The sequence below is a fragment of the Enhydra lutris genome, unplaced genomic scaffold (genome assembly GCF_002288905.1).
Source record: "Enhydra lutris kenyoni isolate GAN:26980312 unplaced genomic scaffold, ASM228890v2 scaffoldscaffold68, whole genome shotgun sequence".
NCBI classification, from domain to species: domain Eukaryota; kingdom Metazoa; phylum Chordata; class Mammalia; order Carnivora; family Mustelidae; genus Enhydra; species Enhydra lutris.
In genome coordinates, this window is record NW_019154152.1 from 8667544 (window position 1) to 8686272 (window position 18729).

General features: G+C 38.8%; 2 protein-coding genes across 2 annotated transcripts; both read right to left on the reverse strand.

The window, feature by feature from the left end:
- Positions 1-3333: 3333 nt before the first annotated feature.
- Positions 3334-4311, reverse strand: LOC111159289 (putative olfactory receptor 52P1). Its single transcript, XM_022521702.1, is given in 1 exon segment — positions 3334-4311. A coding segment is annotated over 1 exon segment (978 nt).
- A 9498-nt stretch (positions 4312-13809) lies between these two features.
- Positions 13810-14760, reverse strand: LOC111159608 (olfactory receptor 52D1-like). The gene has a single exon (XM_022522145.1). It carries the CDS (start codon positions 14758-14760, stop codon positions 13810-13812), a length of 951 nt encoding a protein of 316 aa, XP_022377853.1.
- Between the last annotated feature and the right edge of the window lie 3969 nt (positions 14761-18729).

Sequence of the window (18729 nt, forward strand, 5' to 3'; positions counted from 1 at the left end):
ATGTGCTCAAGATGTGAGCTCCCTGTTAATCTCAAAGTCAGTCCACAGGCCTCATGTGAGGTTTCAGTGATGTGACTGTTTCAGTAGATAATCTCCATGTCACTCCCTAATGTCCTTGGTCAGACTTCCTATTCAGCCACTGGAGCTGTAACCAGTTCCAGGCAGGAGTAATCAGATACTGGACATCAGGTCACACCTAGGACCTGGAGCTCCTTGCCATGGGATTTCCCCAGCTCCATGGCATGGGACAGCCCAACCACCAGATCTGCTGTCATGCCTACACAACCACAAATACCTGGGGTTGAGGACATGAGCCCCACAGGAACCCTGAGCTCCACAAGAGTCATTGGGTAAAATCCTCTCATCTCTCACAGGTGACAATTGTGAAATGCGTCTTCTAAGGCTCTACAGCTAGTCCTGCAGGGTTGGACAAACGTCTCTACCAATCCTGTGCAACTGAATAAAAATTCCCTGTATTGGCTCTTCCTCTTTTCAGATTTCACTCCACCTATTTTGTACACTGCATCCCCTGTGATCACTTTTCTAAATAACTTGCCAGTGTTCAAGCTTCTGTCTTAAGCCCTCCTTTCTGGGACACCCAGCTTACATTCCCCAGTGGTGAAAACTCCAGTGCTTCTGCCCCAGGACCTAAGACTCCAGTGAGCGCTGTTCCGTCCCCTAGAGATTTTTAGGAGTTAATTATATACAAAACTATTATACAATCACTGGTATAATAATTTATAATTTACTTGGGGCTTAGGACATCTCCAGGCAGAAATCCCTCAGGAAAGATAATGAAAATGAAATGGATTTGGCATTGATTCAGCCCCTAAAGACCTGACAGCCAAGCAGAGAGTGACTTAAATTTGACCAAGATACCAGAACATATGAACATTGTTCTAACTTTTGCATGGCTAGGAACAATTCTATAGGGTTAAGGGTAAATTAGCCAGTTAACATGTTTGTCAACACAACAACACTGCAACCAGTATGAAGGTTAACTAGCTGCAAGCTTACACGTCCCTTGCTTGCTGACATAGGTGCCTTGTTCTGTAGCAGAACAAATTTACTCCTTTTGAGATTTGTAGACCACTAGCCTTGAGAAATGAAGGAACAGAACTTTCCCAGGAGATATGTCCCAACTATATTGAAAAACAGTTTCCAGGGACACCAGAGCCTCTGTTCAGGTATCCACATGAGAATAACTTCCTTCTCCTACACAGACACCCCCAACCATTTCCAAAGCCTTCTGGTTGCACCTGGATAGGAAAGATGTCTTGGAGACATTAGTCCTCCACCTTCCCAAGTTGCTGGCTTCCTGAAAAAGCAACCTTCCCCACCATCATTTGACTCTCTGGTATTGATTTTCCAAGCAGCAAGCGGCCAGCCTTGAGCTGGGAATCAGTACTGTGTCCCATATCATCATTTGGGACATTTCCAGCAAGGCCACAGGAGAGAAATCAAGCTCATCCAGCAGGAAAAACAATCAACCACAGATTAATAACACTTGTGAAGAAGGAAGAAAGCCCAGGGAGGAAGGCTTCCTCCAGTGACTTCTCTGATTGCTCTAGTTCCCCAGTTTTCCCAGCTGCTACTGCCAGCATTCCCCACACATACTCCCAAGTGTATCGTGTTTGAGACTTAATAAAATTTTAGCCCCAAACTTCAGTAAAACAAAGAAAGTCTTCTCCTGTTTACAGACTAGCTCACCAAAAACCAGAAGGGAAAATACGTACCACAGATGGACTCCCTTCTATACCCCAAATCCATTCAAATCAGATGGAAAGAAAATCACTCTCACGTCTCAGCAAAACCTACGCTCATGCTATCACACAGCTCCTCAGATTGTGAGTGCCTCAGGCCGTTCACTCCCCGCTACTCATTTGTCAGTTACAAAGTGAATCATAAAACCTTGTGCTCAGGGCTCTGTTTTGGTTTGAATTGTGTCTATATTTTACAGAGGATTCCATGTCTGACCTTGGTACTCCTTTCAGACAGGGAGAACCCTGCTCCTCAGCTCCTGCTCCTGTTTCTTCCATTCATAGAAATGACACTTCTTACACAATCCTCATTTTTCTCTCCTGAAGGTTGTGCCCCTTATTTCAAGTTCTGAAATAGCCTAACCTTTCTCAGTCCTTGTTGTTGAGCTGTGCAGGCTACCGTGATCGTTTATTACTATTTCTTACAGCAAGCACAACTCTCTGAAGAAGTTTCATCCATTGCCCCGCAGTTGAAGTATTGTAAGAGTTCCATCCAAATAGTGGCCACATGGCATGAAGGGTAGGCATCCTACTCACTGAATTCTGCCTCATATGTGAGTTCTACAACATGATAGACACACTAGAAGCTTTCTGCTTTCCAGAACCATGCAACTTCTAATACTTGCCATTACAACCACATTAATTCTCTAGAGCAAGAAAGAATATCCTCTGAATGGAACAAATGCCCACATTGGGGCCCAGGATCTGAGCTCCACAGCTGCCATGAGTACTTGTTCAGGCCTTCTTTCCAGACGCCCATGGAAATTGCCTTGCAGAGGTCTGCAATCAAAGGGTTCCAGTATAAAACAGACTTTTACAACTAATACCAGTAACAGGACATTCTCAGAAGTTCCCTTTGTAAGAGAATCTTGCCAAACAGTGAATTAGTTGAGAGGAGTGGGAGAGATGACTTTGGGAGTTTTTACAAGTACAAAATTAGGTCAAATGCTTTTAAACCTTTAAGCTCAGGAACTTCCCCTTTTCATTTCCTTTCATCTGAAATGTCTGAATTTACAGATTATGTCTCCTGTGCATATTCCTTGGTTCTTCTTGGAAACAACAAGACACAGTCTACCCACAGCTGAGGCCAGCCAGCAGAGAAAATATCATAGTGACTATAAATACTATCTTGTACTTTCCTTGTCCCTTCTCACTGTCCCCAATCCATACATCTTACTTTCCCCTAACCACTCAAATACAAATGCACATTCACACCCAACAGACCTTGGCTTTGTATGGCATGTTGGTAGGCCAGTCATTGTTTGGTTTATGTTACCTGCATAGGAAACACTCCACCTTACTTTACATGCACTCAGTGTGTGTTTCTGTTCAAAGTGCTTTGTAAACAAATAATTTGCCAAACTACCATTCCACTATGGAGAAACTACATCATCATTTTCATATCAAAGGGGATGATAGTCTTACTTTGCAGTTACTGAGAGTATGAAGGTCTCCTGTGACTTAGCCTCTTTGTTCAAGATTTTGGCAGTTAATCAGACATTATGACACATTTCTGCCAGTTGCCAATTTGCTCAGAAACATTTTTTTCCTCATAGTCCCTAATGCTGGATGATCAAACAGGCTTCTGAGTATGGGTAATGCTTATAGATTCCTTCTTCCCGCAGCCATATTTGGTCAGTTTGTCACGAAACTCCTTGGTTTTCACTGAATAAATAATAGGATTGAGCATTGGAGGTACAAGGAAGTAGAGGTTTCCAAGAATGGTGTGTACATGGGGTGGAATTCCCCTGCCAAAGCGGTGAGTGAGAAAAGAGAAGAGTGAAGGTGTATAAGAGATCAACATGACACAGATGTGTGTGGTGCAGGTGTTGACTGCTTTGTGGTGGGCTTCTTTAGAAGACAGTCGCAGGACAGCCCGGATAATAAGCACATAAGACGAGCCAATAGCTGAAATGTCTAGCACAACCACGACCTAGGCCACCACCAAACCATATATCTGGTTGACTGTGGTATCCACACACACCATCTTCACCACAGCCATGTGCTCACAATAGGTGGTTGGGATGACATGATTTGCATGAAAAGGCATCTTCTGGAGGAGGACAGGCATGGGCAGAATGAAAAGAATGGCTCTCACTAAACTCACTAGGCCAATGAACCCAATGCGACTATTGGAAAGGATGGTGGCATAGCGCAGGGGCTCACAAATGGCCACATAGCGATCAAAGGCCATGGTCATCAAGATAGCAGACTGCAAGGCAGATATAGAGTGGATGAAGAACATTTGGACCAGGCAGCCCATAGAGCTGATCTCACTCTGGCCAAACCAGAAGATGCACAGCACCTTGGGAATGGTCGTAGTGGACATGCCCAGGTCTGTAAGTGCCAGCATGCAGAGAAGCAGGAACATGGGCTTGTGCAGGGAGCGCTCTGTGCAGATAATGAAGATGATGGTGCAATTCCCAAGGATAGTGACAAAGTACATGGAAGAGAAGGGGATAGAGATCCATCTGTGTTTTTCCTCCATCCCAGGGATGCCTTGGAGAATGAAGAAAGGAGGATGACCCAGGGAGGCATTGCAAATAGTCATGGTGGCACCCAGGTGCAGTTCCTGAGAAGAACAATAAAAACCTTCATGAGCCTCAAACTTAAAAGAATCAAGGGTTTCAAAGTGGAAAGCAAAAGGAGTTTTAAGATACACAAAAATTGTTCTGAAATCAAGGCGATATATATTACACATCATAGTCAAATATTATATTACTTATTATATACCATACTATAGTATTCCATTAATAATAATGTGGTCTTCCAACATTAATATCTCACAGACTAAATCCAGCATCCGTTCCTGATTAAAACGCTTCAAAGTATAGGGATAGAGGGAACATTCCTGAACTTCATAAAATCTATCTATGAAAAACGCACAGCAAATATCATCCTCAATGGGAAAAAGCTCACAGCCTTCCCGTTGAGATCAGGAACAGGACAAGGATGCCCATTTTCACCACTCTTGTTCAACATAGTATTAGAAGTCCTAGCAACAGCAATCAGACAACAAAGAGAAATAAAAGGTATCCAAATTGGCAATGAAGAAGTCAAACTCTCTCTCTTATCAGATGACATGATACTTTATATGGAAAACCAAAAAACTCCACCCCAAACTACTAGAACTCATATAGCAATTCAGTAAGGTGGCCAGATACAAAGTCAATATACAGAAATTAGTTGCTTTCTTATACACTAACAATGAAAATACAGAAAGGGAAATTAGAGAATCGATTCCATTTGGAATATTTTTATTAATTATTTTTATTAATCATTGTTCCCATTAAAGCATGTCATTAAGTACATGAAAATATATTTTGTGAATTTTTGTATGTGACTCCACTTGAAGAAGGGAACTTGAAGAATATAAGAAAAAGTGGATAGACGTACCTTACAAAATGACCTAATATTTATTACCATGCTCAGTAAACATAAGATGAAATAAGCCAATAAAACAGTTTTTCAGAAATAGGATAGCTTAAGTGCTTACAACAAAATGCTCACTAAAACGTAAAGGATCCACATTTGCAGCACATAAGGTACTTGCAGGGACTCTCATGACAACTGCTCAATGAGGACCAAAGGGAGCAGGTGGCAGCTTCTGGGACCCTGAGACTAGGCTGCTCAAATGGCACTGTGAAGCCCACCTCACCAGGAAAACACTCACCTGAGTGTGAGTTAAAGAGTATGGGAAGCCAGGCCCAGACAACTTCTTCAAACGTGTGTGTCTGAGTGTGGAGAGCTGTCTGTAGCAAAACACACATGCACAACCATATATCTCCTGGATAGTACACTCAGGGCCCTGCATGTTCCCACTCCTAACTCTTGGGCACCCAGAAACCCTGGTGTGGTTCTTAAGTCACCTAAGGGAAGATCCCCTGGGTGTCCAGAATTAGCTCTCTGCCTCTCCCTCCTTCCCCAAACACACACAAACCAGGCACTACAGCTATTATGTGCAAACTTGACCCTGGAGTTTTCCCTGAGCTCCCAAGGAGATGGGGCTGGTTGACCCTAGGGTTCTGGGTATGTTGCAGTTTTTGGCAGTCATGGATGAGCCTCTAGAGAGAGGGTGAAGTTAAAGCTGAATCTGAAACTAGATTAGGGCCTGGGAGGTTGTATCCCCAGAGCCCTCTTTCCCAAATTGTGTAGGTGTGGGAGCCCATTCGCTTCTTACTCCTTGGCTGGAATAGTCATGCTCCTGAAGGTATCAGAGGTACAGCCCCTGTTGTTGGACACCTGATAAAATGCTATTAGTAGCTCTAGTTCTATCTGTTCTTAGCAACCTCCAGATCCCTTACTCTATCTTATTTCCCTGGCCAATGGCTTTACCTTGGACATTTCCTCTCCCCCTGCCCCATGGTATTTTCTGCAATCCCACCTCTCACGTTCCAACATCACATCAACTTTTGAGTCCAGATGTGGCCATATTTCTTATTAGTTCAAAGGAAGAAAGTTTTTAAAAAATTCTATCACGTCCATTGCAGAATGCACAAACCAACACCAAACATTGTCAAAATCATGCAAAGTCATTTCAGGAGTGGGACTCAGAGGGCCAGATTCTAAATAATGATATAGTGCAAGTTCTGTTTCCTCCCTGTAGGGAGTCTTTGTTCTGAGGCAGGTGTCAACAGGAGGGAAGCAGCGGCTGAGGTAAGGAGAAGCAGAATGAAGGGCCTGACACAATCTATCAATCAACAAAAAGAATCACGAACAAAAATAGGCTAGCAGTGACACATCTGTTCATAAACACATCTACACAGCTTCCCCTGCAGAAAGCTGGTTCTCGTACCATGCCAAAATCCTGGGCTCTGTCATTCAATCCTCTATGCCCCAGGGAGATGCTGAAGGATCATCATAACAGGTAGTAACCAGAAAGACTCCTTTTTTTCTAGCCCTAACTATTGTCTTAGTATTACCTTTATGATCCTGAACACTCCTTGTCTACAATTTCTAAAGAAGCTTATCTTTTAGCTTCTTTCCCCAAGTTCTCTCAAATGTGGTAGTATTGCCCAGAATCTGTGACCTCTCAGTCCAAGTTTTAAGCTTGCTCTTTGGATAATCCCACTACTCAGGGAGAATAGCCCTGGCCCGATTTCTCCCCAGGTACTGTATCCTGATCACTAGCATCAATTTTATCACATAGCAGGTAGATAATAAGAGCCAAATAAAGGAATCAGGGAATGAACAGTCCATAAATAAATTCTTTAAACATGAACTCATTATGTATCCTGGTTTATGAGATCCTACATGGTTTGTTTTCGTGTGTTCATGAAGAACAAAAACACAGCTACCAAAAGGTTATGCCTTCTTCTTCAATGAATTCATAAATCAGGGCCAATCCAAATTTCAACAACTTACTCTTTTTATTTCACTCATCCCCCCATGAACCTCCCCTCTGGTAACCACCAGTTGGTTCTCTATATTTAAGAGACTATTCTTTCATTTGTCTCTCTATTGTTTTGTTTCTTAAATTCCACATATGAGTAATATCATATGGTATTTGTCTTTTTCTGATTGCCTTATATCACTTGGCATAATACCCTCTAGGTCCATCCATGTTGTTAGAAATGGCAAGCTTTCATTCTTTTTTATGGCTGAGTAATATTTCATTACATATACATATACATGCAAAGAATATACACTTTTCTTTATCCATTCATTTATGCAGGGATACTTGTGTTGTTTCCATATTTTGACTAAGATAAATAATGCTTCTCCCAATGATGAATAATGTTGCAATGAACATTTTCAAATTAGGGTTTTTGTTTCTTGGCGGATAAATATCCAGTTGTGGAATTACTATCTTTCTTTTTCTGAATTAGCGTGGGGATTTTTTTTTTTTTTTTTTTTGAAGGTGGGGAGAGGGTAACTACCCAGTAGTGGACTTACTGGATTGTATTGTACTTCTATTTTTAGTTTTTTGAGGAACATCCATCCTCTTTTCCACATTGCTGTACCAATTTGTATTCTCACCAATAGGGCAAGAGGTTTCCTTTTCACCCACATCCTGACCAGTGCTTGAATTTCTTGTGGTTTTGTTTTTTGTTTGTTTTTATTTGTTTGCTTAGTGTTCATTTTAGCCATTCTGACAAGTGTGAGGCAATATTTCATTGTAGTTTTGATTTGCATTTCCCCCATGAGTTATGGTGAACATCTTTTTGTGGATCTGCTGGCTATCTGTATGTCTTTTTTAGTAAAATGTCTACTCGAGGGGCTTTGCTTATTTTAATTGAATGATTTGGTTTTTGGTGTTGAGCTGTCTAAGTTCTTTACATAACCAAAGACGTGAAAGTCCTAGACTCTGAAAACTATAAAAAATTGATGAAAGAAATTAAAGATGACACAAACAAATGGAAAAATATTCCATGCTCAATGATTAGAAGAATTCATATTGTTAAAATGTCCATACTGCCCAAAATAATCTACAGATTTAATGTAATCTCTGTCAAAATACCAACACCATCTGTCACAAAATTAGAAAAAAATAATCCTAAAATGTTTATGGAACCACAAAAGACCCTGCATAGCCAAAGCAATCTTGAAAAAGAACAAAGCTAAAGGAATCACAATCCCAGATTTCAAGATATGTTACAAAGCTATAGTAATCAAAACACTATGGTACTGGAAAAAAGAAAAAAAAATAGACACACAGATCAATAGAACATAATGCAGAGTCCAGAAATAAACCCATGCTTGTATGGTCAACTAATCTATAACAATGGAGGCAAGAATTTGCAATGAGAAAAAAAAAGAAAGAAAAGGAATTTGCAATGAGGTAAAAACAATCTCTTCAACAAATGGTGCTGCATGCAAACAAACAAACAAAACAAAACCAAAAAAGAAACTGGACCATCCTCTTCCACTCTACACAAAATAAACTTAAGATGGATTAAAAACCTAAATGTGAGACCTGAAACCATAAAACTACTAGAAGAAAACATAGGCAGTAATTTTTCTGACAAGAGCAGTAGAAACATGTTTCTAGATATGTCCCCCAGGCAAGGGAAACAAATGCAAAAATAAACAAGTGGGATTATATCAATCCAAAATATTTTGTACGGCAAAGGAAACCATCAACAAAATGAAAAGGCAGCCTACTGGATAGGAGAAGATATTTGCAAATGGTATATCCAATAAGGGGTTCATATTTCTGATTCTTTTTAAAAATAATGTAGCACAACCACAATTGCAAACCCAGTAAGAATTTCTGATGGTTAATTCTATGTGTCAACTTAACTGGCCTAAAGTGTTAATACAACATTATTTGTTGGTGTATCTCTGGGAGTATTCTGGAGGTGGGGTGAGATTAGCATTTGAACCAGTGGACTAAGTAATGATAGTAGTCACTAATGTGGCCAGGCACCAATCCACTGAGGGCCTAAATAGAACTAAAAGGGAGAGAAAAGGTGAATTTTCTTTCTTTGTTTGAACTGGAACATCCATCTTTTCCCTTGAACATCAGCATTCTTGCTTCTCAGGCCTCAGGTCTCCTACTGAGCCTCACACTATCAGCTCCTTGGTTTTCAAGCCTTTAGTCTCAGACTGAATTATACCACTGGCTTTCCCAGGACTCCACTTTACAGACAGCAGATTGTGGGACTTCACGGACTCTAAAATTGTATGAGCCATTTTTTTTAACTTCTTTCCTTACTGCATGAGTTTCCTGAAGTCACATACTGTGCCGTATTCATCTGTGAATTTCAATGTCCATTTTATCTAGTACATAACTGATCCCACATAGAAATCTCTTTTATCTGTCTGTTTATCTATCATGTTCCCATCCATCTACTTACTTATCTATGTCTCTATCTATCTCTGTAATCACCTATCATCTTTCTATCTCCTATTGGTCTGGTTTCCCTGGAAAACCTAATAGAAAATTTTGTGCTCTGATATAAGCTGTCCAAAGGTTACTTTTTGGAAGAAATTTTGATGTGCACAAGATTTTTCATTTTTGAGACACCTAAAACAAAAAGTAAATAATGTAGTCAATGACCTGCTTTCCTTAACTGGAATGAGTAGAGTTGTAATCATATAATAGATTCAGAAATCTCCTTCCTGTTATCTTCCTGAGTCACACCAAAAAGGAAAAAGCCTATTGAAGATGTTTTACCTGTTAAGTTCCTGCACTCTGGGTAGAGTCAGAAGATGCAAAACTGTGACTGGAGAAGACTAACTGACATGGTCCTGAAAATAATTTAAAGTGGTAGGATTTCTAACATATCTCTTACTCTCTGTCTGCTCCAACATGTAAGTATAACATTTTTCCATTGTTAATCTGTGGCTGATACCCTCTTTCCTCCTCTCTTTCCACCCTCCTTCCTACTTTTTCTCTTTCTCTCTCTCTGTCTCTTTCTCTTTCCCTTTTTATTCCTTCTGTTTCTTCCTCTCTTTTAAAAATGTTTGAGGATTAATTGTTCTTTTGGTTTGTGCCCACTCTAAGATTATTTTTCCAGAGAACTCTAATTTATATCATATATAATGAACCTATTTTTCTATTTAGAAAATAGCTATAATGTATTAAGATTATAAATTCTATATAATGTATACATTATTTATTACCTTGATATCATTGGTTATGTTTTTAAACTTAGTTTCATAGTTTTAAACTTATGATTTTATCTTGTTTGTGTATTTACAAATATATTTATATTTCTGTAATTCTAACTATATTGATACAAATATATGTTAAAAATAATTTTAAAATCCACAAATAATGAAGAAACGAATACAACTGTTAAAAAATATAGATCTCTAAACATTTTCTCTTTTGGCTGTAAATTGCTTCATCAAAAGTTCATTTTTAAAAAATATAGTAAAGGTTTTAATAAGCAAGTTTCTTATGGATTTGTGTTCTCAGTATATTACCTTTATTTATTACCTTTTGTCATTTATATCTTATATTCATATCTTGTCTTCTCTGATAATTTTCCTTGACTTTATATTTCCCAAAGTAAGGCCCTGATTTCAAAATAAGAAAAATGGTAAGATGTCTTGATACTTAAACTATCTTTGAGTTGTCTAAATGACCATTACTTATCACAAAGATTTGCTTGCATACTTTTCTTAAAAAAGCATAATAGAAATAATTAGGTTTGTTTTGCTTTCTCTTTTTAAAATTTTTTAAACTTTATATTCAGTTTAGTTCACATACAGTGTATTATGTGTTCAGGGGTAGAAGTTAGTGATTCATCAGTTGCATGTAACAGCCAGTACTCATCACAACAAGTGCCCTCCATAATGCCCATCACCCATGTCCCCCCTACTCCCCCTCCAGCAACCCTCAGTTTGTTCCCTATAGTTAAGAGTCTCTTATAGTTTTGCATTCTCCAAATTCTATTGTGAGAGATCTCTCATTATCCACGTAAGATAAACTTTATGATGATTGTTCACTTTTTAGATTAGATAAAACATATTCATTTTTATACTTAAAGATATTAAAAATGTATTGGTAACATATATCATGGAATAAACAAAAACCTTGAAGATTTGTTAATGTCTTTACAGTCCATAATTCATTATTACTAATAGGATACTTGTGTGCTACTAAAAGGGTAATCACAGATTAAAAATCCTTAAAAGTTAATTGTGTGTTATGTATCAGTTGGGAATTCCATTCTCTTCCACTTTGATAATGTTAGTTAAGATGATAAACTTAAAACTAAGATTACAAATAAGGACTGCCTTCCCATACCAGCCACCTATTTACCCTCTACTGTACAATCTTAAAAGAAGAGATGGGATACTTTGGAAACATCAAAAAAAGATTGCCCTGATCCTCACTAGAGAAGACTTCTCAGACTTCTCAACTGTACCAACTACAGTACAGTTGGTACTGTAAATAACCAACACAGCAGTGAGGCTCTGAGGAATTGATCTTTGAATACATGTTTCCAGCTAACAATGTCTCTTTTCTAAGGAAAATTAAGGCATCCACATATTGGAAACTTAAGAATCCTCCAGAAGCAGATAATCTTTTGAGGGCAAGAACTCACCCCAAATTTTCTGATTATCAGATGATGATACAATGTCCAGCCTCTAGACAAGAAAACAGAGTTAATTTTTAAGATCTCTGTTCTTTTTTATTAATTTGCTTTACTAGTCATCTTCCATTATCTCATAATTTCATGTATTTTACCCAGTCTTGAATTTGTTTTAGTGATTTTTAACAGGGAGATAGTTATCACAGTTACTTAATTGTCCTTTCCCCAAAATATAGGAAGCACATTATTGCAATTACTTTTTAATATAATTTTTATAGAGATGGCTAAGTTATTTGGCATGGGAACCATGAGAAGATTAAAACCAAGATACAGGTCAGACCATTGCCTCAGCCTAATGACAAGAAGACCTAGTTTTAGGATGGATCATAAATTAATAATTATTTCATTTTAAGGAAAAAAAATAGAATTATCTTAACATGTACATACCTTCCTCTTTAATAGGATCTTTTATACCTTGTCACTGCAATGCCATATTCTGTTGTATTACTTTACTTCCTCTCTCCTTAGAGTGTGAATTTCCTGAAGTCACCCACTATGTCTTATTCACCTGTGAAATTCAGTGCCTACTGTACCTATTACATGGTGGATCTTCAATATATACTTTTGAATGAATATTCAACTAAAAGGGTGAATAAATAAGCAGTCTTTCTAAAGTGCTTGCAAGAGGCCTGTTGTTGTTGTTGTTGTTCGTAAATTAGAGATGTCCAAAGACTGGGCAGATGTCAGAATGCGGAGTTATGCATAATGGTTATAAAGTTTCTATTTATGTAACAAAATGTTTGGAAATATGTAGTGCTGATGGCTATATGACATACTGGTTTGAAAGGCAGGTTTTATGTGACATATTTTATAATAGCACAATAAAAATCTTCTTATATGACCCTTATGCTTCAAACATCACATTACAAATTAAATCAAGTCTTTATAAGTTGAATCTCAGATCTTAGAAAAAGAAAGATATGGATACTGAAGTTGAAAGGTGGTACAAATGCCTTAGAAGATGGAGAGTTTCTGATCAAAGACATACAGTGAAAAAGTGGCTCAGGAGAAGACTGAAGTATTGTGTATGAGGAAAAACTGGTTATCTGCTTTCATCTCTTTCAAGGTATCCAAAGACAAACACCCCAGCTCCTATGGAAGGCAAGCCTGTGCTAAATCATCATGGCCAGCTCTTTGGAGAAAGCTACTTGTTAACTCTGACTAACCTGGGTTACCCTGGCTAGCACTAGCAGGAAACTCTATGTCCTGATATTTTGTATATACCCAAAGTGTTGACTAAATGAGGTAAACAAAAGGTCAGACTACCTCCACAGTGGCCCACAAAATCATTTACATGTAAAGTTCATCGCTCAGAGAATATTGGGCAAAAATACAAAGATCGTCAGAAATGAAGTGACTATATTAGCTCCAAAGTGTCATTTTTTTGGAACAATTCTTTGAGAAACTTGAGTTATGGCTTTCCCACTGATACATGTGCTTCCAAACTTCTTACAAAGAGTTGATTAGCAGTCATCATTCTCCATCTGTTTAAATCTAATGCCAGATCCAGAAGATCCTGTGCTGCCTCAGCCCATCTTTTGTCTTAAGGTTGACACTGTTACTGCAAACAGTCTTGGTCTAAGAAAATGCTGGAAGTCAATCAATCAATGTGGATATGTGTGTCATTCTCAATTTCTTGAAGCTATACGTGAGTAAATCTTTTTTGATCCCTTTTCCTCTTTCCAGGGCTGGGTTTTCTGAAAATAGAGTAACTTACTGGTTCTTACTGTCCAAAGTACTACTACCATGCCTCCTGATGTTTTCCTACAAAGATGCAAAGCCTACTGGCCTATTGATGAGCCAATAATAGCCTAACAGGAAAATAGTATTCTGCAGATTCAGCAAGTATAAATATGTTGTTCTAAACACTTCAAACTCTTTCAGATAATACATGATACTGGCTTGCTAGAATTACCAGAAACAGAAATCTCTAGTTCAAGGAAGGTGACAGATTAATTGTAACTTTTCCCATTGATCCTTGGGGTACACAGAGAGTCTAGCTACCTCCTTCCCATAAAAAAGCCAAATATTCTCAGGCGGATCTGTTTGGTATTAATGCCATAGACCAGGGGGTTGAGAACAGGGGGCACAAGGAGATAGAGATTTGCAAGTACAATGTGGACATGAGGAGGTACTTGGTGGCCAAAGCGGTGGGTGAAAAAGGAAAAAAAGGCAGGTACATAAAAAATAAGAATCACACAGATATGGGCTCCACAAGTGCTAAATGCTCGGAATTGGGCATCCTTGGAGGGCAGGTGCAGCACAGCCCACAGGATCAGGCCATAGGAGGTGGCAATGAGGACCACATCCATGCCAGTGACTGAAAGTGCCACAGTGAGACCATAAATGGTGTTGGGCTTGATGCTGGCACAAGCCAGCTTGGCGATGCCCATGTGCTCACAATAGGTGTGGGGGATGATGTGATGTCCACAGAAGGGTAAGCGTTCGATGAGGATGACAAAGGGAAAAACAAAGAGGAGGGCACGGACCACACATGCCAGACCAATCTTCCCAATCACTGCGGCATTGAGGATGGAGGTGTAATGAAGCGGTTGGCAGATAGCCACATAGCGGTCAAAAGCCATGGCCAATAGAACAGCCGACTCTGTGGCAAAGACAGTGTGAACAAAAAACATCTGCGTGAGACAGCCATGGTAGGAAATTATGTGGGACCTAAGCCAGAAGATTGTTAGCATTTTGGGCAATGTGGTGGAACAGAGAATCAGGTCAGTGATAGAAAGTAGACACAGGAAGAGGTACATTGGCTCATGCAGAGTTCTATCTGTCATGATAATATAGATGATGGTGCCATTGCCAATGAGAGCAACGATATACATGGAGCAGAAGGAGATGGCAGCCCACATGTGCTTGTCTTGCAGCCCAGGGATTCCAAGTAGAATAAATGTAGAAGGATGGAAGGCAGTGTCATTGGTGACCGAAGCAGAAAGCATAATGATGAAGAGAACACACGGCTTTGTCTTCCTGAAAGTGGTTAGAAAATGAAATGGATCATCCTAGATGTCACTTATTCCTCCCACATAACCATTGAGTTTCTTGCCTCTCTTTCATTCCCAGCAGTTCTACTCCAATTCATGCCTTCCTCATTTCTTGCATGAGGTATTAAAATAGCTTTGTAACTAATATGCCTATTTCTAGGCTTTCCATCTTTCAATGAAGCCTCTACATTGCTAGGAAATATTTTATCATGTGAAATTCATTAACAATAACACAAATATAACCTTTCTTATTGTATGCTACTCAGAATCCCTTGTATTACCCTCCTCTGGTCTACATTCCACCACTTCCCATTATGTTCTAGTTCCTGGGACACTGGATATAGTCCAGTCCAGATTCTCTTGCTCTCTCACTTCTGATTGGGTTTGACCATAAGAAACACCAGCAGAGGATTACAGGTAGGTGAGGGATTTATTCCTTCAACTCCCTCCCCATAGGATTGCTGCAAGCTGGTTTTATCTCTATAAATATCCTTCTCTGGCCTTGTTTCTTCTTATAACCATGTCTTCCTCTGTCCCCTATGTCCAAGGGATGACAACAGTGCCTGCTGTCACTAATCCAGGAACTTCACAAACACTAGTGACTTCCCTACCCTTACCCACCGTACCCTTACCTAATACAGAAAATGGTTTCTGTATTACATGGCCCTGAATGTAGCTGTGAGCTCCATTTCCTCCTAGGATCTTTTTTTTTTCTTTATTATCTTCAGTAACCCACTTACAGTACATCATTAGTTTTTTATATCATGTTCAATGATTCATTAGTTGCATATAACACCCAATGCTCATCACAACACATGCCCTCCTTAATACCCATTACCCTGTTACCCTCTCTCCCCACCCCCTCCCCTCTGAAACCCTCAGTTTGTTTGCCAGGGTCCATAGTCTCTCATGGTTTGTATCCCTCTCTGATTTCTCCCCATTCAGCAGATGAATGGATAAAGAAGTTGTGGTACATATAGACAATGGAATATTATTCAGCCATCCTGCTAGGATCTTGATATGGCAAGCAAAGTTCTTGCTTTTGCTCTTTCCCATCTACCTCAGATTGTTTACAATCCCACTCCACCACATACTTCATGTTCCAGCCATATCTAAGTGTTTTTGAAATGTCCAAAATCATGTTTTATCACATCTGTGTGCTTTTTCACATGCTGCCTTTTGGGGGCACAGAATAGCTATTCCCCTTGGTCACCTGACGAACCACTATGTAACAGTCACTCAAAACCCACATGAATATGTTCCCCTCTATGATCATAGCCCTTCTATGATCCCTGCTGCTGTGGTGAGACAGTCCTACATCTTCAGCATACCTCACTTAGGAAATATAAACTGCTTTCTGAATGTGTATGTCTCCTGCCCCATAGTGTATGCATACACTATGAAATTTGAGTCTCATTTTTTTCTACAACTGGCATTAATGCCTTATATACATAAGACCAAAAAACAGCATTTAATTGGGAAATGGATAAAAGATTGAACACAACAAATGAATTTAACAGACGTTTTTAAGTGACCACAATTGAAAAACGGTGTTTCTTTGGCTCAGACAAGATCTTTTCTCACCAGATCCCCATCATGTTTTTTTCACTCAATATACTCTAGAATGTGCTCCTATTTAGCTCTTCAATACATTTGTAGTCTAATCTAATCTATGGATATAATACATTTCTATTTGCTTTCTTGATTGGCCGCATGATTGAGTTGGATTATAAAATATATCTGCCTTGGTCTGTTTTGTTTGCCTTAAAGTATGAGCCCTGATATGAATGGTCAGGTCAGGAGCCTCACAGGTGTATGCTCCCCGAAGTCTCCAAGTGAAGCATGCCATGGGAAGGGAAGTAAAAAGTCTGAGACCAGGGGCTCACAGGTGAGTTAAGTAAAGGAAGGTTTCAGGGAGTGACTGGGCTATAGATTGAAATTATGACAACAGCCAAGCAGAAAATAGTGAGAGAGGCATCTTTCCCTGGAGTCATCTTGCTTAAGAGATCCTTGTAGGTGAAGTCAGTGTCATAATTCCTAACTATAAACATTTCAATAAAATAATAATAATAATAAAATAATGAAATAATAAACAATAAACATTTCAATGTCCATCTTGGAAAGTATAAGTTGTTTTAATTCTATCCAGAGAATACCTGTGGTCTTTAAACAATAGAAAAATTAATGAAATATAATCTTTCACCAATCTGGGAAATCAGTTACAAAGCATGTATAGTTCAATAAATTTACGATGCTTGGCTCCCATATGTGATATCCTGAGAAGTAGTCATCTGGAAGTGGCTTCTACAACTCTAATGGCAGAAATTCTATGCTTTCTTGAGGCACCCATTTTCAATTTCCGGACCTCTGACTCTGAGAGTATTTCTCCTTTCCTTAAGTCAGTATCTGTAAACAATCCACAGCAGACAAGCACTATTCCTCTTTAATGCCTTAGGCTTCCAATTTTATGAAATTAATATTTCTATTAATATTTTATTACTATTTCTATTAATATTAATATTAAAGTTTTCTAAGTTGCTCTTTCATTTTATTACTTTGTCAAAAAGCACATTATTAACAGCCTACTATGTACCAGACACTTTTCTAGATGTGTTGTCCATACTAAATAGTAAGAATATGCATAATCCATGATACATTAGGCTTGCTAACGAGAAGACATAATTAATCAAATAATCTCCAATATACATGTGGAAATGCTATGATGATGTATGCTATGAAGAAAAGATATATAAGCCAGTTCTTATTCCAGAAAGCTTCACAAAGGAAATAAAATTTAGTCTCCAAATCTGAGTCTCCCTCAAATGCTTCAGACAACTCTTGTGTAACTCACTTCCTATGATTGTCACCCTCTTTATGTGGTCTGGAAAATAAGAGATCAGAGACTGAATTCAGACTGCTTGGGTTCAAAATCTGGCCTGATTGCGGTTACTTGTTAGTTGTCTTATTCCCCTCTGTTCTCAGCTTGCTAATATAAAATGCAGATGATAGTTATTACTTCATAAGGTTGTCAGGGAATTGAGAAAAATCATGGAAAACATCATAAAACAGTTTCTATAATTTAAGAAGCATGTGTTATATTACAAATATTTCTCATATTTTTGCACATATCAGAGTTCATTGGTCTGTATACTTGCCTGTCAGAAGAAGAAACTTTATTTAGTTCCTCAAGTTGAAAGACATATTGATTTCTCTTGAGTCTGTAATCCAAGGGTGAAGTCACTGTGATTTCATCAACTTTTAAATTAAGATCTTCAGAGATATTCCAGACCACTTCTCATGTAACTTGGTTTGGTGGACTCTCATGAGATCTGAGATAGAATTGCTCCTCCATGACCCCAATCCCATCAATATGATGATGTCACTGTGTTCCCCTCATCAATATCCTTCTAGGACAGAGAAACAATTGTGGTATTTGGGATCCTTCAGTACAATAGGAATGAACATGTTCTGTACTGCCACTAAGAGACAGCAAAAATGAAGAAAATTGTGTATCTTATTTGAGTTAAAGGAAGAATTTCTATTAGGCTGTTCAGTAAGACAGTCATTTGGTTTTGCCCCGAAAAAGACAATAGAAGCTGGAGATACTGAAGCAGAGATTCCTGGTTTGGTGGACTTCTAAGTTTCCTGCATGTGAAATTACTGGAAAGAATTAGAGCATTTAATTGAAATTTGGGTGATAGCTGTACTTGGACCCTGGTGAGGTTGGAAATCAGATGAGTTTGCTGATCCCCTAGGCTTTCTGGGGGCACTGTGAGAATTTTAGGTACTCAAGCACAAGGTTACTTTCTAACTGATAGATGATAAATAGATCATAGATAGATAGATGACAGATAGATAGATAGATGATAGATAGTTAATAGATTCACTCCTGCCAAGGTGATGAGTGAGAACAAAATGCAGCTA